Here is a 25,610-nt window from a genome sequence, read left to right on the forward strand (position 1 = left end):
TTATTGATATTTAATTTCCAAAATTGAGACTGTATTCTGAATTATTTTTGACTATCTCATTATTTTCTCAAGAACTACATAGATAGTAAAATAAATGATTTTAAAAGGTTATTTAACTTCAAATATTGTCATAAGAGAAGTAACTGTGTCTAAGACTTTATAGACTTAGGTTTGCAATGATAACTTTTTGTTTCTTTTACTTTCATTCACTTGACAATGATTGAATGTTTCCCATGGATGTTCTTATATGGATGTGGGAAACAGGTTAACCTTGTGACTGATGGAAATGTGTCTTTGGGAGGATCTATATGAGAAGGCCATTTCTTAGAACCTGATACACAGTGCCAGCCATCTCTTATGTACCAGCTACCATGCTAGGCATTTGACATCCATCTGTAATATTCCCAGAGCTTACAAGTTAAGGATTCCTACCTTCGTTTTATGGATGATGAAATTGAGCCTTTGAGAGGTGAGGTGACATGCCTGTTTTCAGCAGCTGATAGCTGACAGGGCCAGAACTGCAACCTGGGTCTTGATGACACCCAGGTCATCCTTCCACTGTTCCCCAAAGACTCTCCTCTTGGAACTTCAGCATGTCACCTCATGTGAGTGCTGGCCTGGTCAACCTGTTATTTCTAACTGGTGTTTTTGAAGTTGTATGGGCTATTGTATCGAGCCGGAAGACACAAGGCTAAATAAAGTAGACTTGTGGTCTGTTTGCATCTCCACTAAACAGCTGTCGAGTGGAAGGACCCATAGGGTTGGACCAGTTAGAACTAGGCTGGAGAGGAAGAGACACCAGCTCCATCCTCTCCAGACAGGCTTCCTGCTGGTCTCACACAGTGTTGCCTTAGGATTCATCTTGTCTTTAGCAACTTCTAAAGCCTTTTTGGAACTGGTCCTAAGCTGGGATGAGTGAAAAAGCTTCCTCTGAGTCTTCAATTTGCATTGAGACTTTAGGGTCATTTTTCTGAATAGTATGGCCAATTTCCGGGGACTTTCTAAGAAGCTGGTAATGATGGTGATCATGCCTGCTCCCTGTATCCAGGGAAGGGATAAAGGCACTCTCTCCTTTGATTTCAGTTTTCCTGAGGTCCAAAATTGTGCTCATGTAGAGCACCATGAATACTTATTATTCTTGTACTTCTTAACATTTCTCCATTAAAGTATTTATATTTGATTTTAGTTGTTGCATGAAGATGCTCTTTTATAAAAGACATATACCACTCCCACCCTGCCAGATTATCTAAGTATTTTTCCTGTCATGTTGCATGTGTTAGGGGAAAGGACCAACCCTGGTCTCTTGCCCTCTTGCTAGTTGCCTAAAGCCAGTGAAAAGAGTCCCCTTGGAGTGTTTTGACCTCCCATTCTTATCCTTGATACTGGGTTAAGATGAGACTATCAAAATTTCTGTAGCAAAGTGAAAAGGGAGAGAGGAAGAAAAACTGTAACAGTGAAACCATATGGTTGCCAAATTCAATGTGAAATTCAGAGCAAGTGTGAGAGTTCCCTGAAGACCAGTATACAGCCCTGCACCCAGGACAAAGTAAGGCTCTGATAGCACCCGGAACTTTTTTTGAGTAGCTTCCTTCCCTCTCTCATGAACCGAGGTCTTCCCCAGGGTTTTGTCCTTGGTCTTTCTTTTCAAGTTGGTTTCTTTCCAGAATGATTTTATCTACACCTGTGGCTTCAAATATGCTTATGAATTGCAAGAAGTCAGAGAAAACCCTAAATGTTCAGCAATAGGGGATTTGCTGGAAATAGCCTGATTATTTGGCAATGAAAATTAGTTTGAAAAATTATGCTTATTACAAAATAATATTTGCAATATGTAAAAAACAATATGTAAATATATACCAAAAAGCACAAGTACAAACTGCAAGCATCCATTTTTGACCAGTTTGCAGTGTAGTACTTAACGAAAAGGATTTCTGGCTAATTGACTGAAAATTATTAAGAAGTGAAAAACAAAAAATACTGAAGCTGTGAAAAATTCCATATTAATATATTTATTATTTGTTTTCTTATATTAATGTCTTCATATAACAATTCATGTTCATTGTAGAAAATAATTAAGAAATATATGCACACGTCATCAAACTAAAGAATACATGTAGTCCTATTCCCCTAGAGACGACCATGGTTAACATATTGCTATGTATGCATCCAGAGCTTTTCCTTTGCATGTCTGTTCCACAGCATTCATTTATTAAATGGATTCTGCCATGTACCAGACATTGCTTTTTTTAGATGAAAAGGTGGAACAGACAGGGATGACTTGGGGGAGGTTCTTGCTCTCATGGAACTTATGCTTTACTTAGGAAAGGTGGAACAAATTGATAATTTCTGAAAATTAGAAGTACAATGAAGAAAATGAAGCAGGGTAATGGGCTAGATAGTAATTGCGGGGAGTAACTATATTAAATAGGATAGTTAGAGAAAACCTCGACATGGGTGTTTGATCTAAGACATGAATGATTAGGAAGACCTAGGCCTGTGAAATTCTGGGAGAAGAATATTCTAGCTAGATGGAATGGCAAAGACCCAGGCCTTGAAGCAGGAAGGAACTTCTTTGAAAACTTTTGAAAACGTTCTCATGACTACAGGGTAGAGAGTTAAGGAAAGAGTGAAGTAACTGGGAGGGACCAGATGATACAGGGCCTGTGATGGACCAAATGAGGAATTTGTTTTTTACTTGAAGTATAGTGGGAAGCCAGTGGGGCATATTAAATACAGGAGTGATAGGGTCTCATATACAGAAAGATTACTCTGGTAGGTACAGAAATTGAGGGATCATTTAGTAGGCTGCTATAGTTGGTGACATGAAACCAGTGGTGGGTTAGACAAGATGGAAGCAGTGGAGAAGACAGAGGATGTATCTGAGCTGGATTTTGGTGGGAAAGTGACTTGCTAAAGGACCAGCAGAGGTAGGGAGAGCAAAATAACTCAAGGAGACTTCATGGTCTGTGTTTGAAAACTAGATGGATTACTGGTACCATTTACAAAAATGAAGTCATAACTATGTACTCTTTTCTAACCTGCTGAGATTTAGCTTTTACTAGTGCAAACTGAGCAGGAATAGCAAAGTTGAAATTAATTAAAAATAAGCAGAGAATAAATTTTAAAATAGGCATAGTACTTAAAGGCATATACATGGTTATAAAGCCACCTATGATACTCCAGAAAAGATGACTTGAAATGTTTTTTTTATTAATTTTTAAACCAAATAACATAGAGCCTTATTATATTCATCTCTATGCCTTCTCCCTGTTGTCATTTACAGGCATATATATGCAGCTTCTTACTGGACATTAGATATGAATATTTATTGACTCCTTAAATAAAAATTACTACTTTCTTTCCACCTAAAAGCTACATTATTTTCTGGGACCTCTGCCTATGTTGTCACAGTATTTAAGGTCACCAAACTAGATAACTCTGAATCATTTCTTCTTGTCCATCACGTCCAGTTGATACCAGATCTTACTGATTGTGACAGAGACTCAACTCTAATGAGCTCATATATAAGGGGAAATCATTTGGTTAGGATAACTAGACCATGAAGAGCCAGGCGTTGAAGATGCCCAGAACCAGAAGTCAGATGCTTCTCATTTCAGCTCCCCATCCTCTCTGAGAAGCTTCCTCTGTGTAGTCACAGACAAGGCCCAGCAGCTCCAAGTCTAGTATTTAAAATCTTGGGTAAGGCCTCTGATCGGCTCAGCTGATTGGAGTCACCCTGCAGTTAGAGGAACTATACTTGGCAGGCCCCATTTGAACCACAGAGATGAAGTCAGGGAAGTTAGTTCTCCAACAGCGGGCGGGGCATTCTTGGAATTAGGAAGGAGAACCAGGCAGCAAATATTCTGTGATAGATTCAACAGGAGGCTTTCAGATGGCTTTTTTTTTTTTTCTTTTTTAGGTTAATAAATAGAAGGGCTAAATCCAGATTACATTAGGACAATATCCATCATTTGTATAACATGCATTATTTCATCTGAAACTAATAAAAACTACCCTTTGAGGTAGGCACTATTATTTCTGTTTCACGAATAAGAAAACTGAGGCTCAGGGACGTTTAGTGATTTGCCCAAGGTCAGAGTAGTATGTAGCAGAACTAGGATCTGAACTTGGTCCCTCTGAAACCGTCACATCCTCTGGGCTTTCTTGTTTTTGCTTACATTGTTGTCAAGGGATACTGAGTGCTCAGGACCATTCTGAGCAATGGCAGACAAGAAGTCTTATTCTTGGAAGCCAGGTGCTTTTTGATCTACAGCAGTGAACCTGTAGTAGCTATTGACTGTCTTAAATTTCCAGGAAACTCGCACTGTCCTCATCCCACTACTCATTGGACCACATATTCTGAACATGCTGTCACATCAGCTTCCCATTCTAGCTCTCCCTTTCCTCACTAGGTTAAACAGTATACAAGCCATTACTTATTTGCTATAAAGTAATAAGCTATGGATAGAAATCAAAGGAAACACATGTATTACAAGATTATTATTTTTTGTAACAACATCAACAAAGTTTTGTCACTGCGGAATGCCCACAGAAATTGCCTTTCCATAGAGGGGAGATAGAAGAGAGGAATGGTACAGAACCTGGGCACAAGTCCTGGCCCTGCTACTTACAGCTCTGTGTCCTTAGGCAGCTTCATTTAACCACTCTGAGCTATTTTCCACTTTAGTATATGGTTGATAATGGTACTTACTTCATAGGACAATGTATGTGAAACCATTATGCTTAATAAATAATAGCTCTTACTACCACTAATAGCAATAGTGGCAGTTATAGAAAGTGAGTCAGAGGTATAGAATTTGCAAGAATATTGGGCAAGCCTGTGGGTTTAATGCCCATCTCAATATTTATTTCAAAAAGCATAAGCTTCTTTACAATTCCATGGTGGTTATTTTTCCATCATTGTGCTGACAAAAATCTATGCTTAAGGGAGCTTATTTTCTACTTGGGAAAGACAGGAAACATAAATACAAAATGTCATGTATCCTATAGTAATACATTTAGAGAAGGCAGTAGGGAGAATTGGGAGAGTGAGTTGTGATTTAAGAAATTTCGGCCGGGCAAGGTGGCTGATGCCTGTAATCCCAGCACTTTGGGAGGCTGAGGCAGGTGGATCACAAGGTCAGGAGTTAAAGGCTAGCCTGGCCAAGATGGTGAAACCCCGTCTCTAATAAAAATACACACACACAAAAAAAATTAGCCGGGCATGGTGGCGGTCGCCTGTAATCCCAGCTACTTGAGAGGCTGAGGCAGAGAATTGCTTGAACCCGGGAGCCCGGGAGGTGGAGGTTGCAGTGAGCCGAGATCTTGCCACTGCACTCCAGCCTGGGCGACAGAGCGAGATTCTGTCTCAAGAAAAAAAAAAAAAAAAGAGGGAAGGAAGGAAAGAAAAGAAAGAAACTTCAAGGACAGCCTGTGTGATAAAGATTAAGTTTCTGGTATTGCAATAACCTCATGACCTAAAAGCTATATTACCCATATGGCAAAAATATTTCCAAGCCTCAGCCAGAGGTTCAGGCAAATGTCAGTACAACAGGCAATGCAGAAAGCATTTAAACAAATTCTTAAAATTTATATGTCCCCATATAGTTTGTATTTTTCGTCTATCTTCCCTTTATTTCCACAAATTTTCTGGCCTCTATGATACTTTCATTCTCTGATGTTCAACTTAATGTAGATTTTTTTTCTTTTCTGGTATGCCTTTTATACTTGCCAGCATAGGGCTGACATCTCACCAGGAAGAAATTGGCTCTGTAACTTGGGGTTGGAAATGGTGCTGCAGATGGTGCTTTCTCCAGTGACAGTTCTCTTTTCCCTGAATTAGGATCGATCGGCGGCCTCTTCTTTGCAGTTGGCATTGCCCAATATGCCCTGTTAGGATACTTCATCCGCTCCTGGAGGACACTAGCCATTCTGGTTAACCTGCAGGGAACAGTGGTCTTTCTCTTATCTTTGTAAGTAGTTTTTCCTCTTAGAGTTTTAATTTAAAAAGCCAAAGCAATGTCTTAAGAGGATGTGGGTCAATGAGCAGCATTATTCCCTTTCAGGAGCTTGCCTGCACTTACTTTGGTGAAGAACTAAATTCTGCAAGTGCTCCAATTCTTGGCAGCTCCTGGGAAGAGAGATGCTTAATTAATTCAGAATGCAGGTATCCCTTGTTTAAAGTAACCTCTCAATACACTGCATTGTAACCTTCACATTCTTGGCATAGGCAACCAATTGCTTTTTTAACCTAATACCTCAACCTTAAAGGTCTTCAGGCTGGATCACATTATGTGCTAGGTGTGTGACTGAGGTAGATTTTGTAGAGCAGTGTATTCATATTGGATATGTAGTGACAACTGTTCATCCTACAGATTAGTGTCATTTCAGGGCCTCTAAACGTTGACTGTGGAAGAGTCTTAGATATAGGAGAAATCCTTAGAGTGCAGGGCCTCATAGCAGTGGCTGGATGATTCCCTAGTCAGGGAAGGACTCTATAAATGACTGCCCAAGGTATCATACCATGGCCCTCTAAGACACCCAGATGTTACAAGGCAAGCCACCAACTTAGTAAGCCCATTTCCCCAGAAGTTTTTTTTTTTTTTTTTTTTTTTGAGACGGAGTTTTGCCCTTGTTGCCCAGGCTGGAGTGCAATGGTGTGATCTCGGCTCACCGCAACCTCTGCCTCTCGGGTTCAAGCAATTCTCCTGCCTCAGCCTCCCAAATAGCTGGGATTACAGGCATGTGCCACCATACCCTGCTGATTTTGTATCTTTAGTAGAGACGGGGTTTCTCCATGTTGGTCAGGCTGGTCTCGAACTTCTGACCTCAGGTGATCCGCCTGCCTCAGCCTCCCAAAGTGCTGGGATTACAGGCGTGAGCCACCGCACCTGGCAGAAGTTTTTATGTGGTATATGAAAGGCTTTTTTTCCCTGAGATATCAGATCTCTGATGGTAATCATCAAAATCTTTGACATAAAGTTTTCAGCCAGTATTTCCTGCCTTCATCTATGCCATAAAGTGAAGGAGACCTGTAGTAGTGTTCTAATTCTGACAGCTCTTTAATTTATTTACTCTTTATCCGGGGTCTAAATTGAGATTTGGTGGGGACTAAACTGAAATTTTTCATACATTTTTTAAAGCAAGAGAATGTTAAGTGCAAAAATGAATAGAGTAGAAGTAGCCTATATTTTAAAACTAAAATTTATTAAATGTATTTTTAGTTATATGAATTTGAGTGAGATAATTTTATTAGAAGAGGAAACTAATATGATTTTATTAACTTGTATATTGTCAATTTTTGAAAGTAATAAATGGGTGCCTACTATAGTACTTAGAATTAATAAACATTTATGTAAATATTGATGAATAAATACATTTTCTTTTAAAATGTTTAGTAAATTTCCTACTTCTCCATCTTATCTGGCTCTCATCTCCCCTTTAATAGTAGCACCACTTCACTGCTGGATGATCTGAGGTGTTCTGCTTTTTTTTTTTTTGAATATATAGTCAGAATTAGTTACTGTTTAGTGCTAGGTGGAGACATCTCCTCACTGGGAAGTGAGTTTAGGTCGTGAAAAATAGAAAGCAGGGAGAAAAGAACTTATGAGATTTAAATATTTACTTATTCCACTAAGCCTAGAATGTAAGGCTTCCCACAGTCAGCCTCTAATTTATCTTTCCTAATTTATTCCCATCCCATGTTCAGGCACGCTGCACTACTTGTTCCTTAGGCTTTTCTGCTCCATGCTGCTACTCAGTGCTGTGTCTACTTTTTCAACAATCTTCTGCCCAGATCTTCTTATTTAATAAGTATGCCACTGTCCTGATTTGCTCAAATACCGTCCACCCCATCTTTTCCTGATCATAGCCTCAGCTACAAGTCATTCCCTTTCTTTTTTGAATTCCACGGCATTCACCCATACCCTTTGAGTGGTCCTTGTGTTTCTGCCTCATAATGGAGCCACGGTCTCTCTTTCTAAACTGAGAGCTCTCCAACAGTATCAGGCTCTTTGCTCCATGATAACATTTTCCCCAGTACCAAAGCCAGGGGTTTCCACACGGTAGATCCTTGGACATTGCACAAATGTTGGCACAAAAACATTTGGAATCACCTTCAGAATTTTTAATCAGCAACATAAGAAGCCACATTATATACCTTATTTGTTTACCAGAAACATTTTTACCTAGCTTAAAAATTCCTTATTTTCACAATACTTCAATTTCAGTAGATTTACTTTTTTTCTGAAAACCAGGGTCCCCTTAATTTACAAAGATTTGCCACCTTTAATGATATTCATGGAGCGTTTTTGAGTGGGGCAACATTGTTAAATTAGCATTTTAGCTTTCAAAGGAGCCCACGGCACAGATGACCCTGCTGCTATATAGAGGACGGCATGTTCAAAGGCCTGCTGTTTCTTTTAAAAACGTGTCTTATTGTTTTGTATGTATAATCTGCATGTGTTGGAACTCTGTTTCCAAATCTGTCCACTGGCAACTAGGTGACCCTCTTTAGAAGCAAGCTTATTGGCCTCTCAAAATGCAGAGAAATATAAGACCCTAAGTTTTCATGATCAAGATAAACCCTTTGCCAGGTAGAAATAGTTTTATTAACTCAGAGCCAAATTTCTGAAGCCTTCGTGTCTCTCAAATACCAGCTTTAAAATGATTTATAAAGTTTTAGAAGTAATTTTTATTGCTTATAAACAATTTTGAAAACATAGAGAGGCTAAGGGTAGGAGAAAATGACATATAACCCAAAGATAATGACTGAATATTTTGGCGTATTTTCTGTTGTTTCTTTTTTATTCCTCCCAATCCTCCCCAAAATAATTAATTTTTATTATCATATATTTTCTCTCAATATTTATCACAGTAGTCCTCTTTCATTTAGACATAATCAAGTGGTTTTACATAATAGCTCCTATATGCCCCTATGGATAGAGCCAATAAATCCCACTCATAACCTGCAGACCTAACTTCAACAGAACAATGTTTTACTTGATTATTTATTTGTTTGTCAGTAATAATAATCAAATGGCAATGAAGAAGTAAATGGAAGGATTTTTCAGGATGTTATAGATGGTCTTTGTTCCTGCTTTTGCTGACAATCAAATATCGTGCATGAATATTCCTTTCCCCAGTAGCAAAGCTCCTGGGAAAACTCCTGCCTTTGGTTTCCAGCATCTTTCCTTTCAGCACCATTACATTGCTCTGTACAAAATTGAAATGCTAAATAAATGGTTGTTGACAGACTGGCTGTCCATTAAGTTTCCAAATCCTGTAGTGTTTGTTGCTAATTCACTATCCTTATTAGAAGGTACAGTGAATTCTATAAAGCACCGTAAATAGCCAGTTTTATTCATCTAAGTTTCATTTTAGGCAGATAATGTCAAATTAGATTAAAAAAAAAAAAAAAAAACCTTGATTTGTGTCTTGTAAATAAGGCTTCCATATTCCTGCCTTGGTTTTGTCTTTGGAAAGCCCTCTGAAAGTGTAGGCAAAATGGGGAAGAGGCAAAAAGATACATAATATTTAAGTTTTGAAACTCTTTGAATATATCAATGGCAGTATAATTGTCCAACGCTTTGTAGTTACATTAGAAAATAACTGTTGTTTTGTAACTAGAAGTTGGTCAGGAAATAACTTCTATTCTTTAAGGTCTTGGGGGATCCGGAAATATCCTCAGGACATATTAAAGCCAGTGTCAGGTGATTTGAGTATTTTGAAGCAGTAAACACTCAAAAGTAGTTTTGGTAAACTTGGTTTCATCTTTATGTGTAGTCTTAAAATAATCTCTACCTCCTACATGTCACTGTGTTAAAAATATTTCAGTTTAAATTTTTTTTCCTGATGAGATAATAAAGATTTCTATCTTCTTTGTGAGGCTTTTTTAGAACTTAAGAAAACCCATTGTCTCTACAGTATTTTCAGACAACACTTGGCTAGGATTTAGAGCCATATCTTTGACCCATGCTTTATGAAGAATTTTCATTATTCAGTCCTATAGACTGAATAATATGTTAGTATTTAACATATTAAAATTCACATATTAAAATTTATTTAAAAATAAATGCATACTGTTTGCTTTTTAAACTGCAATTGTAAAAGCATGTTCTTGGTTTTCAGTGATAAAGTAGACTACCATTTAAAGTTAGCATGCTGTTGAAAGTAGCCCTTTCATATGTTATTGGGAGAGTCAAACTTTAAGTCTAACACGGAATCCCATTTGTGGTGCAGGAATCTACGTACTGAGTAGGTGATTTGTCTCCTTCCTGTGCACGTGTACCTATATGAATATACAGCCTTTAATGACATCTCTTTCAGATTCATTCCTGAATCACCTCGTTGGTTATACTCCCAGGGTCGACTGAGTGAGGCTGAAGAGGCGCTGTATCTCATTGCCAAGAGGAACCGCAAACTCAAGTGCACATTCTCACTAACACACCCAGCCAACAGGAGCTGCAGGGAGACTGGAAGTTTCCTGGACCTGTTTCGTTACCGGGTCCTCTTAGGACACACTTTGATCCTGATGTTCATCTGGTAATTATACTAAGGCGTGTTCTGTTGCTCTTTAACTACGGTTGCTCGAGGTTCTCTTGATATCCTGCTCCTTCTTCAGGGTACAGGGAATTTTACCTCTTTTGTTAGCTTGAGGTTGTTTTCTCAACAGCAAGGCTCCTGATCCTTAGCGCCTGGTTTTCTGCTTGCACAGCCCCGTCTTTCTCAAGCAGCAGATGATAGTGCCTAATGGGCAGGTCCACTGAGCTTGAGTAAGTAGACATCAGAAGCACATCTTTGCTTTTGAGGTATTTATCTTAAATATTTAAGCCTTCCTGCCCCTTCCCCTGCAAAAAACGAAAGAAAGCAAATAAGCATGGTAGAAATAGAAGAGTTTTTAAGTAGGACTTTAAAAATACTTACCTTTGGCACTGGCATCAAGCAGTTTGCTAGCACATTCTGATTGTGGTGCTCCATGCTGCATTTTCTGTGGCACTCCCACTCACCAACTCACTGAGATGGGCTAAATATGATCCCTTGTACAGATGGGACCCCAGGAGTTTGAAGTGATGAACCCTAAGCCACATATGTAAATCAGTGATTGAACTGATGAGCACTTTCTGAACCTGATTTTTCTGGTTGTTTAGCTTATTCCCACCTGCCTTTCAAAATGCTGTCAGCGTGAGTGTAAGTTGCATTCAGCGGTTCAAGATGGTTTCATTTAAAGAATGAAGTTGTAGAAAGAGGAGAAATGGATGGGTGCATACAATTTGTGGATTGCACATGTGTTTTGATATTGTACATACTGCTAATGTGCCATAAGTGTTATCTGGGCAAAATCATACCTACTAGCCTAAAAGACAGTTGTGCTGTGGCTTATATGTATTTGCCATGAAGCCTGCTTGGAACCCTACATTTCATGCAGGGATAAAGGACAGTGATTTTATATGAAAGTGATCTTATGTATAAAGCTACAAAGAATAGTAGCTTTAGAATAAGAAGCTGCAAAGATGTTTTTCTATATCATATTCTCTTTTTCTACCCAAGCAGTGGCTGCCTGCCACCTGTATGGTTGGGGGCCATGTTAACCAACTGCTGCTTTCCCCCACAGAACCATCACAGCACTAGGAATAGCACATATGCATAATAAATGTTGAGGCTTGGAGGCATGGAGATTAAGAAAACCGTTGAAAGCCAAACCTGACAACACAACATAGGAGCTGCTAATTTGAGGTTCTACCCATTCAAAAGCAAATACTTACAAAGTACGTTCAGGTACTTAGGGCTCCATAAAACTTTACATTTGCGTATCACATAGACAGTCAGTCAACCTCTGCCCTGGAGGAACCACCTACTTGCTGCAGATTATTCACTATTTTTATTTTTTTCCCCATGTATATTAACTTCTGGGTTCTGGCCTTCAATGGATAAACAAACAAACGAACCCTAGACTTAGAGCCAGGGAGACTGTCCCTGTTCATTTTATTTCTTACACAGCCAAATAAACTTCTTCCCTGAGGCTGAGAATGTTAAAACATGTGATAATAGAGACAGTCACTCCACACATTGCCGTTCTTTTTGAAGATGCTATAAAATTCTAAAATCTTCTCTGTGGATCTGTCATTCAAGAAAGCCTTAACTGGGGATTCAAATTATACCTCTGTGTTAAACATTTGTTTCTTTGGTTATTTTCCACAATAGTGCCTTTTTAAATCGTCCTTTGATGCTCTAAATATACTGTTAAATATTACGCAAGCATTTTAAATTTTGTTTGGGGGACATAAAGAGGATTGAAATGATTTTAATAGCTGTAATTATGGATCCCAATGACCAACTCTGTGATGAAGGCAACTTGCAGAGCAGAGGCCCAGCCCTGGGGACAATGGGCCTTCCATACTTCATGCTCTCCCGGTTCTCTCTCACCACCAGCTGGGAACTAAATTCCACTAGTGTCCTGAACTGGCTTGTCTATTCTTGCCCTGACTTGATACTGTCACAGCTTGATTTAAATAGGGGTATCTGTGTGTGTGTGTGTGTGTGTGTGTGTGTGTGTGTGGCTGGAATTTCTATTGTAAATGCAGAACAGACACAGAAAACCAACTGGGAAACAGCATTATGTAAGAGGAAAGTCTCTTCTGCAGGTGTAAAGGATTTTAAAAACATTTTAGAAAACTGCATGGATTTAAATTTATTTTGCCTTCTGCTTTCATGCAAGATACATGGGAGACAGTGAGAACAGACAATGCAGCGTCACCTTGCATCCTTACATGTGATGTCCTGGCTACAATCCTGCCCGTTGTCCTTGGTGTATGAATAACACTTCATTTCAGTAAGAAGTCATGCATAATACTTCTGGCTCATTTGCTAGGGAGGGATGAACTTCTGCTTCTGGCTTATTTACTAGGGAGGGCTGGACTACTAACCACTCCAGCTTGAGGGTCCCTCCTCTTTACATCTCTCTCTCCTTACATTACCACAGCCTGGGGTACTTGGCCCACTTCTGAGATTAAGCAGAGATGGAAATAAAACTTGCCCTTTCCTGATTGATCTCATTATAGCCACAGCTCATTAGACACTCTCTAAGGAAAACTAAAGGGAAGCAAATAAGAACAACCCCTTAATAAACACTGATCAAACTGCGTTGCAAAAGCATAAAACCTGATGAATTTAACAAAGCTTCGGTGTTTTACTGCTTGTATAGAAATTTGTGGTTTACCAAACATATTCATATTTTTGTAAAGCCCAGTTTCAGCGTTTTATTTTTGTTCATTCTCTTCTATTTTGTTTGGTTTATTTTAATAATGCAGTTTCCTAGGCATAGAAGTTCCTACTACCACCATTACTGTGTTTGAGGAAGCCCTGATTTGGATCTTTAGGTTGGCACTTGGCTTCCTCAGCTCTTTAGTTCCTGGATTGTAGGAGAGAGGCTTGGTGCCTAGCACAATGCCTGCCACCAAGAGGAGCTCCCTGTTTGTTTCGGGAATGGTGTACATAAATAAACTAATGTCTTTTTAAGTGACCCTTCCTCGGTTGTTCCTCCTAGAAGATCCTGCCTTTGCTGTGACCTTTAATTTTTCTTTCCTGTTCTGGGAGTCTGTAGCATGTGCACCTGCTGAATGCAGGGTGGGATTAAAACCTGCAATGGGAAGTGTCTGGATCATTGGGGATTGGAGTGCCAGTCATTTCGGGCCTGCAGGTGACCCACTGAAGATCCAGTCACTTCTCCGCTCATGTTCTTAAGGCCATCTTCTATTGGCTTTCTCCATGGGAGTTCTTTTCTAGAATCATTTCAATAATATTACAACTGTCTATAACAAGTGTTCCATAAATTGTTGCCTTAAATAATGAATAGGGTCATTGTGTTCTATTAACTGCAGAAATGCTTGCTGAAAGCACATGCAATGTCTTTCCTCTTTAAGGGGCTGGCCATCCATTTGATTTATATAACATATAGACATAGCTCAAATTATTTCCAAGCCCCCATAATTTTTTTGTTTTTTCCTAGTGTTGAAATTTAGATTAAAATAGGAAAATTGGTAGGAGAGACAAGCTTATTGCTTGCAGCAGATCAAGCAATTATATTGAACCAATATTTGAATCTTCTCTGGCAAATTCTTATGTACTTTTCTATTGTCCTTCTTGTCTTTTACCTCCTGGTCCTTTGACTCCTAATTGCAGGTTTGTGTGCAGCTTGGTGTATTATGGCCTAACTCTGAGTGCGGGTGATCTAGGTGGAAGTATTTATGCCAACCTGGCCCTGTCTGGCCTCATAGAGATTCCATCTTACCCTCTCTGTATCTACTTGATTAACCAAAAATGGTGAGTAAGTGTGGATGAATATGAAGTGCACCATAGAGAATGCACACACACACATATGCCCTCTGATACACATGCATATCTATATGGTGTTGTCTTTGTATGCAGTATCAGCTGATTGCTCTGTGGTGATTAGAGTTTCTTTCCATCTAAAAACAGAATTCATTTCTTAGTGCAGGATTTCTTGAGTTTCCTGTTTACGAGTTTTCATATAGGTTTCAATTCAATATTGAATATCGAAATCTAAGATAGTATTGAATATTACCATCAGAGGGTTTGTAAGTAGTCTGTATGTAATTTGTTAGTCGCCAGAGATGAGATTATTAGTTCTGTGTAGATGAAACTCTATAAACCCAATTAACAATAAATATTTAGAAGTTCTTACAAGAAGACAAATAATTGAAGGAACTAGAAAGACTTTTCTTATCTTCTGTGGCCCATCTTACTTTGTAGAGGAGGCAGAAGATAAAACCTGCTTTTGCTACTCATTGTCAGTGGGCACAGTTTTGAGATAGATTCTAAACGTTATTTTATAGAGCACCCTTTCCTCAATTTTTGAGATTGTTTCTGTTACTTAGTGCCTGACCAGGCCACCTAAAAATCCCATTCTGTATGAGCTGGGAATCAGTTGGATTATGCCATTTCTTTTTCTCCAGAAATCATCATTCCAGCCAAACTCAGAATTCCTTTGGCATTGTGCTTAATGCCCTTGTCAGGAGGTTTTAGTCTAGAGTGTTTTGAAGGGCAGGTTTGGATTCTGTTAAATTGAAGGCTTGTCTCCCAGGGAGTGTTCCCAGTTGCCTTGCTGATCCCTGTGGTAGAGGCTACAGCTTACTCTCATCATGATCCAAGAGCTGGATCAGGTATTGCATTCAGAAATCTTTCCCGACACCCCCAGTTGTGCCAGATGCCTCTCCTCTGTGCTGCTCTAGCACCCTGTGTATACCTCTGGGGCCGCTTAAAAGTGTTATAAGGAAGCCGTCCATGGGGGTATCTTATGTGTCTTTGTATCCCTGGTGCTTGCCTAGTGTGGTGTGTGTTACTTTAAAGGCCTTCCATATTGACTGTTAAATTAAGCAAAATGACCCGGAAAAGAAGACTCAAGACCTTCTTAGCACCACCCAGAGTTAGGATTGAAATCTGAAGCAGAGGGAAGGAATGCTACCTTTGTGACCAGGCAGACCTGAATTCAGATCTAGTCTTTGCCATGTGTTCGTTATATGACTTTGACAAGTTTCTTCACTAAGCCTCCCTTCGTACTTATCCTCAAACCAGGGATTGTAAAATTCACTGGCAAAATTATCAAAATTATTGAGGTTCCTAGTAAAGGTACCTAGCATGTTGTAAGCCTCTAGAAAAGGGAGACTTATTCATGTTAATATCTTTCTTCCAAGTCTAGGGCTTTTATTTGAAAATCGCTTCTCTCAACAAAGTATGAAATAACATTTCACTTATTTCTAACCCACTAACAAATTTTTTTCTGTGTGTATTTTTAAGAGAGAGAGACTTAAAAAAAAATGCCAAAACTTTAAACTGCATAAAACCAGAAAAGGTAACCAGAAAATAAAGGGAGCTGTCAGAATATTCTCCTTGTTTCAGTTTCATTCTCTAAAAGATGGAGAATATAATAGTACATGCCTACAGGACTTTTATTAGGATTAAATAAGATAATAGATGGTAAACATTTAAAACAGTGTCTGAAACTTAGGACTTATGGAAATAGATAGAATGATACTATGCCCTTTTCTCACACAAATCACTTAATCCTGCCATCTGGCAACTTTCCCTTTGTTTTATAGTGGTTATTTATTTTGAGTCCTAGTCAGTTTCCTATCAGTCACATTTGCCACTTATGCCTTAAGAGGAGATGAACATATATAATGAAACTGAAGATTTTTAGATAAGAAGGTTGGGAACAAACAGATGAATTTATAAGTTTCTTAAGAGAACTGTGTAATTTCTTTCTATTGTTTAGGTTTGGTCGGAAGCGAACATTATCAGCATTTCTGTGCCTAGGAGGACTGGCTTGTCTTATTGTAATGTTTCTTCCAGAAAAGAAAGGTATGCCTTTCAAATTTCTACAAGGGTTTTGAACAGTACTTTTATTACAATGAATCATAATATAGTGGAGAGATGACCATATGGCATGCTTCATTTCTGTGATTGCATATTGTTTAGCAATTGTGTGGGATATAATGGGCCAGATTCTTTCCTTTGCTTCAGCTATTCTCTGGGTGAATAATGTGCGTAGAGGTGCACTATTAATTCTTTCAGGCTATTAAGCTACCATCTGGGGTGACTGAGATGTAGTATTGGTGATGTTAGAGTTGTTTATTTGATGATGAGGAGGACCGATTAGTTCTTCACAGAAAGAAACTTCATCCAAGGTTGCAAATTGCACTCATCATTACAGCCAACCACAAGATTGCAGAGCAGAGCCACTGGTTCTCAAAGGTGGTGAGAGTCTCCACCATGACTCTCAGGGAACTCCAACAACAAGAACAATGGGGATGGTATTCACTGTTGGTGACAATGGATAGTCTCTTAGTCTTACATAAATGTGAAAACACCTAGTTAGGAAACTGATATTTTTATATATGTGTAGCTTTGCTATGCAAACACAGCTTCAAGAAGGATCCCTTTAGCATTCTAATATAACCTGATTGCTGCCCCTGTGTAGACATTCTGTAGCTCTTGCTGGTTTTCAGTCTTTTTTTCCACTAGCACACCTGAGGTATGCCAGTGATTGCCTTGGGAACTGTGTTTTTGGCCGTGATTTTCTAGAAGGAGGAGTGAGTCACAACAACACTCTGATGCTGGAGCATGTGATATAACAAGAGCCCTGTCTTAGGGGCTTTTGGATTTTGATAGGGTTCCGTTATGGAGCTTGCACTCCAGGTGGCAATCATTATGAGACGATTTGACGTAAAGTTTTGTAACTACTGGAAATGCATGAAGAATTCATTTTTTGTCAGAGTATACCAGGTATTAAATATTCCTTTCTTAAATTGCTTCTTGTGGTTCATTTCTGCGTGTCTCATTAAAGACCCCAAGGCTGTGTGTTCTGCCTGTTTTGTAACCCTGCAGTATATCTACTCTGCGGTTGATTGCCACCTGAGGTTCTATACCTTGAGCCTTGAGTGTAATTTGCTCACTACTTAGAGTTTACCCAATACTTAGAAGAGCTTTAAAGTGATTTTCATAGAATCATGGAAACTAGAGAACTGAGTAAATTTGTCCATTTTTTATTCTCTAAGCAAATGGGTGCCCCTGCTGATGCTAAATAGAGGAGGAACTCCCCAGCTATTGCCCTGCCATAGACTTGTAGAACTAGGTGCTCAGTTTTGTTTGTCTTCTGGTAAGACAGTGATGGACTTCAAATTGTTGTAGCTTTATATTCAGCAGATTTTGTTTTGCATAGGCACCTTGAGAATTCAATTTTGTTTTTTTTTTTAACCTGCAATAGTCCAGCTTTCTGTTTATTGCCTCATAGAGAAAAACTTGTCACTAGTCCTATAAACACACCTGTAACCTATATCACACCTTCATAAGCCAGGCCAATTAATGTCTTTCCTCCCCTCCCACTTATTTGCACACTCCAGGTAACCTATCCCCTAGGACTCTACATGTGGCCCTTTCTTGAAATGATCTCTTCTTATAAATAACAAGACAAAAATCCATGGTGAAGGCAGATGTATGATCTCCCCTCCAGACCAGCAAGTACCACTCTATTTAATTACATTCTGTTTTAAGAGAGCAGCTTGGACCCTTTGTTGATTGTGCCCCTTGGTGGATACTGAATAAGAAACAGCATAGCAGAGTATCTTTGGCACTCCACGAATGTGCCTCAGGAGTATGTTACCTCTGTTAGAAAACGTGGATGTATTGTCTATTTTTTAACGATTTCTTAGCTAGGCATGGTGGCTCATGCCTGTAATCCCAGCACTTTGGAGGCTGAGGCGAGCAGATCACCTAAGGTCAGGAGTTCGAGACCAGCCTGGCCAACATGGTGAAACCCCATCTCTACTAAAAATACAAAAATTAGTCGGGCCTGGTGGCGGGTGCCTATAATCCTAGCTACTAGGGAGGCTGAGACAGGAGAATCGCTTGAACCCGGGAGGTGGAGGTTGCAGTGAGCCTAGATGGTGCCATTGCATTCCAGCCTGGGTGACAAGAGCAAAATTCTGTCTCAATTAAAAAAAAAAGTTTCCAGGGAAATTATTTCTATTTTTAATATTTCTACTATTTAATTTTAATAAATAATTTCTATAATTAATAACCATTACTATTAAAATTATCCTCTTCCACTACCATTGAGCCCATTGTCTTTCATTTAATTCATCACTAGAGAGAGAATATATGGTCACCTTTTTTGTATAATCCTTTCTATGCTTGCAAAGTCTTCCAGCTATGCCTGAATTTTCTCTTATTTCAGATAAATAGTAATTGTTCCATAAACTTTCTTTAAACCTTTTGTATTTACTCTTTAAAATATTTTGTTGACTTTTTTAATCTCAAGTTTTTCAAAGGTTTAGGCTACATTTATAAAAGTTCTAATAAGTACATATAAAGAAAATGACCTAGCAGTTTGAAAAATTCTGTAGCATCTTGTGTTAGTTTGGAGATTACTCATTTTCTGTTTGCATTTTGTGTTCCTTTGCCCTCACTTTTCCTTACCAAACATGCCTTTGGTCTTGCCTTTCTGCCAATTCAGGTAACCCCCTACCCACCATTATTTTTTAGCACCTGTATTTGATTGTGGTTCTCTGTGTCAGAAGCATTTGTGGAGACTGTGACAATGTATCTCTAGAAGAGATAGCCAGTAAGCCAGAAAATAGATTGTTTGGCATTCCTGAGCCTTTGGTTTATAATTATTAGACAGAAGTGTCCTGCCCAGTATATATTTGCATGCTGGTTGGCGTTGAAGTAAATGTTCTCCTCTGGAAGTAATATTAGCAGGTGGCCACTAATGTTTTTCCCAGATTAGTTAGTAATCAGACATTTTACCTGAACTCTGTGCTTGCGTGGAGGATTCTAATTAACCTTAGAACACTTGCTACCATTTATTAAGTGTTAATCAAGTGCTGGATTCTCTTTATATACAGAAGGTATTATATATTATCCCCATTTTATAAGGAAACCAAAGCTCAGATTGGTCAAGCAACACGTCCAAGGTTGCATAGCAAGTAAGTAGCACATCCGGGATTCAGATTCTTTCCAACTCTAAGGTCAGTCCTCTTTTGGGAATGCTGTTTTCTCAAACTCTTAGAGAGGTTTTTTTGTATGGTTGGTTTTGAGACAGGGTCTCACTCTGTTTCCCAGGCTGGACTGCAATGGTGTGGTCATAGCTCACTGCAGCCCTGACCTCTTGGGCTCAAGCAGTCTTACCACCTCAGTCTTCTGAGTAGCTGGGACTACAGGCATGTGCCAGCCATGCCAGGCTAATCTTTAAATTAAAAAAAATTATTTTTGTAGGCTGGTCTGGAACTCCTGGTCTCAAGTGATTCTCCTGCCTTGGCCTCCCAAAGTGCTGGGATTATAGGCATGACCATCCTGCCTGGCCAGATAAGAGTTTTAGAACCAAAGTATTCATTGTAAATAATGAAGCTGAAGTCAGAGGATTAATGCTGCCTGATTAAAGCCAGTTCTTAACTCTTTAGTATGCAGGCCTGATGAGAACTGGCCAGTGTTGAAGAACCTGGGTCGTCAGAGTGGCATTGGGCTCTCATTGATTAGGATTATGGCAGTTGTGGTCCTGCCAGAGAATCTGAACAGTAGGAGATCATGGCACGATAAACACGGTTCTTAGTGAAGGAGTGTCCTTAGACTCAGCCCTAGTGGAACCTTCATATCTCATTTCTTTTCCTAACGTTGGTCTGCACATTTATTTGATTTCTCTAGTGTCTATGATACAAAAGATACTATTCGTAAACAAAATCTAGTTCCTGGTCTCAAAGAGTTTACAATCTAATGAGAGTAATTAGGGATTCAAAAATAATAATAAAAGACAGTACTATATGAGAATTGACAACAAAATGCTATGGGAACTTTAAGCTCAGGCCATGATAGTGATGAAGACCAGCTGACTTGCTTTAAACAACAATAGAACCAGACAATATATATATGAAATATTGATTTTCAGACATTGGACAACAGACTGCATAGGACAGGCAATGATCCCTGAGAGGAGAAAATAAACAAAGTAGGCTCTGAAAATGCCCTAGCACATGGTTACCAAACCACAGTGCAGGGAAGAGAAGCCCAACAAATCATAGCATTCTTACTAAATTGATAAAACAGAAATTGAAGCTTGGGGAAGCCAAGATGTCTGGAATTTGTTGAGCAAAATGCTGGAGGGTAGTAAGATACACAGAGGGAGAACTCCAGAGGTCTGCAGAAGAAACCTCCTGGTCTTTGATTTGAGCATGCATTTGAAGAAACTACTGAGGCCAGGGGGAGACCACCAGGAAGTGGCAGGCAGAACAATCCTTGGATTGTTGAACCCATGAATGGTTTGTGTTCTCTTCAGCCAGTTGCAGAGCATTGGATAGAGACATCCTAGGTCAAAGTCATTTTAGGAAAACACTGGGTTTTTTTGTTTGTTCGTTTTGCCATAAAAGTGCTTAAAAACAAAACTCAGAAAGATCAGCTGATTCCAAGTAACTTAACTGCATCACGGAACAAAGGCCAACAAGATTTAAAGGAACAATAAAGTCCAGCACCCCAAAAAATAACATTAACAAAAAAAAAAAAAAACATTGAGTGTGTAGCCTCCACTCAAAACCACCAGGCACACAAGTAAGCAGGAAAATACCTCCCACAAGTAGAAGAAAAATAAATAGAAACAAAACCAAAAATACACAGATGATAGAATTAAGAGACAAGAATATTAAAACAGCTATTATAAATGAAATGTACTCCATGTACTTAAGAATACAAGCGGAATACAAGCAGAGAGGCCAAAGGAAAGAAAAAGACACTTTCATCTAGAGATGAAACATATAAGATATGAAAAAAATACAGTAGATGAGATTAGCAACAGGTTAAACACTAAACAGAAGAAAAGATCAGTTAAAGACATAAAACTATACAACATGAAACAAAAAAAATTGAATAAAAAACTAACAAAACATCAGTGAGTTGTGGGACAATATTAAGTGACCTACATAGTGTAGTATTAGTCTTAGAAGGAGGAGATAAAGAAAAAGTATTTGCAGAAATGCTCAAGTGCTTTGCAAAGTTGATAAAAACTATAAACACATAATAAGAAAGTGGTCAGTTCATCAAGAGGATAGAGCAGTCCTAACTGTGTATGTGTATACTTGTAATAAATTTATGTTACACAAAGCAAAAACATATAGAATTGAAAGGCAAAATAGACAAATCCAAGAAACACAAATACTTCAGTATCACTTTCTCAATGACTGATAAAAAGGTAAACAGAAAATATAGACTTGAACAACCAATAGGACCTGATTTATAGGTTGCTCTACCCTAAACCAATAGAATATGTATTCCATTTGAAGTGCACACAGAACATTTGCCAACAGAGTCCATATTCTAGGCCATAAAACGAGTTTCAATAAGTTTAGAAGAATTGAAAATTTACAAAAACAAGTTAGTTGATCAGAGTAGAATTAAACTAAAAATCACCAACAGAAAGATATCTGGAAGATCCTCAAATATATGGATATGGAACAACATCCTTCTAAAAACATGTGGATTGAAGAAAAAAATCACAAGGAAAACTGGAAAATATTTTCAATTGAACAGTAAAATATACTGTTATCGGCCCAGTACAGTGGCTCATGCCTGTAATCCCAGCACTTTGGGAGGCCAAGGTGGGCAGATCACTTGAGGTCAGGAGTTCAAGATCAGCCTGGCCAACATGGTGAAACCCTGTCTCTAATAAAAGTACAAAAATATTAGCCAGTCATGGTGGTGCGCACCTGTAATCCCAGCTATTCGGGAGGCTGAGGCAGGAGAATCCCTTGAATCCGGGAGGTAGAGGTTGCAGTGGGCCAAGATTGCACCACTGCACTCTAGCCTAGGTGACAGAGTGAGACTATATATACAGAGTATATAAAGTATACTGTATCATAGTTTATGGGAGGCAAATGAAGTAATGCTTAGAGGGAAATTTATATAATTCTTTTAAGTATCAGAAAAAAAGTTTTCAAATTAATGATCTAAGCTTCCAACTTAAGAAAGTAGATAACAAATTTTTAAAAAGAAGAGCTAATTAAGCACAATGCAAGCACAGGAAGAAAATAATAAATATAAAAGCAAAAAAATCAATGGCATGAAAATGAAAACAATGGAGAAAAATCCTTAAGACCAATTCAATTATTAAACCTCTAACCAAGATAATAAAGAGAAAAGAAAAAAGACACACATTACCAATATGTGGAATGAAAGAGGGGACATCACTATAGAACCTATAGGCATTAATAAGGGAATATTATGAACATTTTTATGTCAATAAATTCAACTAAGGTAAAATGGGCAAATTTCTTGAAAGATTACAAACTACCAAAGCTTACTTAAAAACATATAGATAACCTGAATAGCACCATATCTACTAAAAAAAAAAAAATTGAATTTGTAGTTAAAAACATTCCCACAAAAAGAATTATAGGCCCAGATGGCTTTACTGGTAAATTCTATGAAATGCAAAAGAAATAGCATCAATTGTACACACTGTTCCAGAAAATAAAGAGGAGAGACTAACTCTCCCAACTTAGCCTCTAAGGGCCAGCAATTACTTTGGTACCTAAACCAAACAAAATAAAGGCATTATAAGAAGAGAAAACTACAGATCAATCTCTCTCATTAATATAGATGTAAAAATCTTAAACAAAATATTAGCAAATTGAGTCCAGCACTGCATAAAAAAGGCAATACGTAATGACTAAGCAAGTTTTATCCCACAAGTGCAAGGTTGGTTTAACATTTAAAAGCCAATTAGTGGCCAGGCGCTTTGGCTTATGCCTGTAATCCTAGCACTTTGGGAGGCTGAGGCAGGCAGATCACGAGGTCAGGAATTTTCTTAACTTGATAAAGAGTGTTAAGGGAAAACCTACAGTAACCACCACATTTACTGGTGAAAGACTGAATACTTATATTCTAAGGTCAGGAAAAAGGCCAGGATGTCCATTCTTACCACTTCTATGGAACATTGTACAAAAAGTACTAGTGAATATAATAAAGCAATAAAAAGAAATTAAAGGAATTTAAATTGGGAACAGAAGTAAAACTGTCTTTATTCACCAGACTACATCATGATAACCTTCATAGAAAGTCCTAAGGAATATACAAAAAAGAAATCTGTAAGAATTAATAGATGAGCTTAGCAGAGTCATGTGATAAACAATTTTCTTTCTACATATTAGCAACAAACAGTTAAAACTGAAATAAACCAATGCCATTTATAATAAAAAATATGAAAAATGTAGGGATACATTTTATGAAATATGTATATGACTACAAAAAACTTTAAAATGCTGATGAGAAAAATTAAAGAAGGTGAACTAAATGAATTGGTAATAGTAATAATAATAAATAAATAGATTACCATGCTTATGGACCAGAAGATATTAAGATATCAGTGCTCCCCAAACTGATTTATCTTCATTCAGTGTGATATCAGTAAAATTTCCAGCAGTCTTCTTTTGGTGATAGAAGTTGACAAGTTAATACTAAAACTTTTTTTTTTTTTGAGACAGAGTCTTGCTCTATCATGCCCAGGCTGGAGTGCAGTGGCACGATTTCAGCTCACTGCAACCTCTGCCTCCAGGGTTCAAGGGATTCTCCTGCCTCAGCCTCCCAAGTAGCTGGGATTATAAGCGCCCACCATCATGTCCAGCTAATTTTTTGTATTTTTTTAGTAGAGACGGGGTTTCACCATGTTGGTCAGGGTGGGCTCGAACTCCTGATCTCAGGTGATCCGCCCGCCTCAGCCTCCCAAAGTGCTGGGATTACAGGTGTGAGCCACCACGCCTGGCCAATACTAAAATTTTTATGGAAATTCAAAGGATCTGGACTATCCAAAATAATTTTATCAAGGAAAAACAAAGTTGAAGAATTTAACCTACCTGATTTTAAGACTTACAATAGGCTGGGCATGGTGGCTCATGCATGTAATCCCAGCACTTTGGGAAGCTGAGGTGGGTGGGTCTCCTGAGGTCAGGAGTTTGAGACCAGCTTGGCCAACATGGTGAAACCCTGTCTCTACTAAAAATACAAAAATTAGCTGGGCGTGGTGGCACACCTCTGTAATCCCAGCTACTCTGGAGGCTGAGGCAGGAGAATTGCTTGAACCCGGGAGGTGGAGGTTGCAGTCAGCGGAGGTCATGCCACTACACTCCAGCCTGGGCTACAGAGTGAGACTCCATCTCAAAAAAAAAAAAAAAAAAAAGACTTATAATGAAGTTACATTAATGAAGACAGTACAATATTGGCATAGGAATGTCTCTGTAGATAATGGAACAGAATTGAGTATGAAATAGAACCACATATATGGTCAATTGATATTTTTTTTGACAGAGCTGAGGTTTCATTCACCTTTTAAGAATATTTTACTCAGTCATAATATACATACAGAAAAGTGCTCATGGTCAGTTAATTTTTGATGAAAATGACATGTTAATTCAATGAGGAAAACATAACCTTTTTAAAAAACAGTGCTGAAATAATTGGATCTCCATATACAAAAAATATAACTTCAACCTGTAAACCACATTATATGCAGTAATAAACTTGAAATGGTTGTTTAACCGAAATGTAAATGCTAAAACTGTATTGTACAACTACTAGAAGAGAACATAGGAGAAAATCTTAGTGACTTTGAGTTAGGCAAATATTTCTTAACTAGGACACCAAAAGCACAAAAAGAAAAAAAATTCATGACCTAGACTTCATAAAATTAAAAACTTTTGCTTTTTAAACCACACTATTACAGAAATGAAAAGTAAGACACAAACTGGGAGAAAATATCTGTAAAACATATATCTGATAAAAGACTTGTATCCAGAATATAGAAAGGACTCTAATAATAAGGAAAAAATAGGCAAAAGATTTGAATGGATGCTTCTCTAAAAAGATATAAAAATGGCAAATAAATATGGGGAAAGTTGTTCAACATCATCAGACATTAGGGAAATGGAAATTGAAACCACAATATCAGGATCATCATGGCGGACAGAAAGCAGGACTAGATTGCAGCTCTGACTCAGATGGACAGAGCACTGTGTGGAGGCTCGCATCATGAACGTTAGCTCCAGATTGACAGCAAG

The 25,610-nt window shown here is 38.3% G+C and overlaps 1 protein-coding gene across 4 annotated transcripts in view; it reads left to right on the forward strand.

Annotated features, from left to right (window-relative positions):
• SLC22A15 (solute carrier family 22 member 15) overlaps window positions 1-25,610 on the forward strand; it is a 91,196-nt gene that overhangs the window by 45,880 nt on the left and 19,706 nt on the right. For 3 of the 4 annotated variants that reach the window (XM_063624652.1, XM_063624650.1, XM_063624653.1), the window contains 4 exons: window positions 5,843-5,972; window positions 10,327-10,542; window positions 14,179-14,319; window positions 16,292-16,377. In XM_063624652.1, coding sequence (XP_063480722.1) covers window positions 5,843-5,972; window positions 10,327-10,542; window positions 14,179-14,319; window positions 16,292-16,377 — 573 coding nt within the window. The remainder of the gene's footprint in view (window positions 1-5,842; window positions 5,973-10,326; window positions 10,543-14,178; window positions 14,320-16,291; window positions 16,378-25,610) is intronic. The other variant, XM_063624651.1, reaches the window with a different exon arrangement.

This window comes from Symphalangus syndactylus, chromosome 12 (assembly GCF_028878055.3).
Source record: "Symphalangus syndactylus isolate Jambi chromosome 12, NHGRI_mSymSyn1-v2.1_pri, whole genome shotgun sequence".
NCBI lineage: Eukaryota > Metazoa > Chordata > Mammalia > Primates > Hylobatidae > Symphalangus > Symphalangus syndactylus.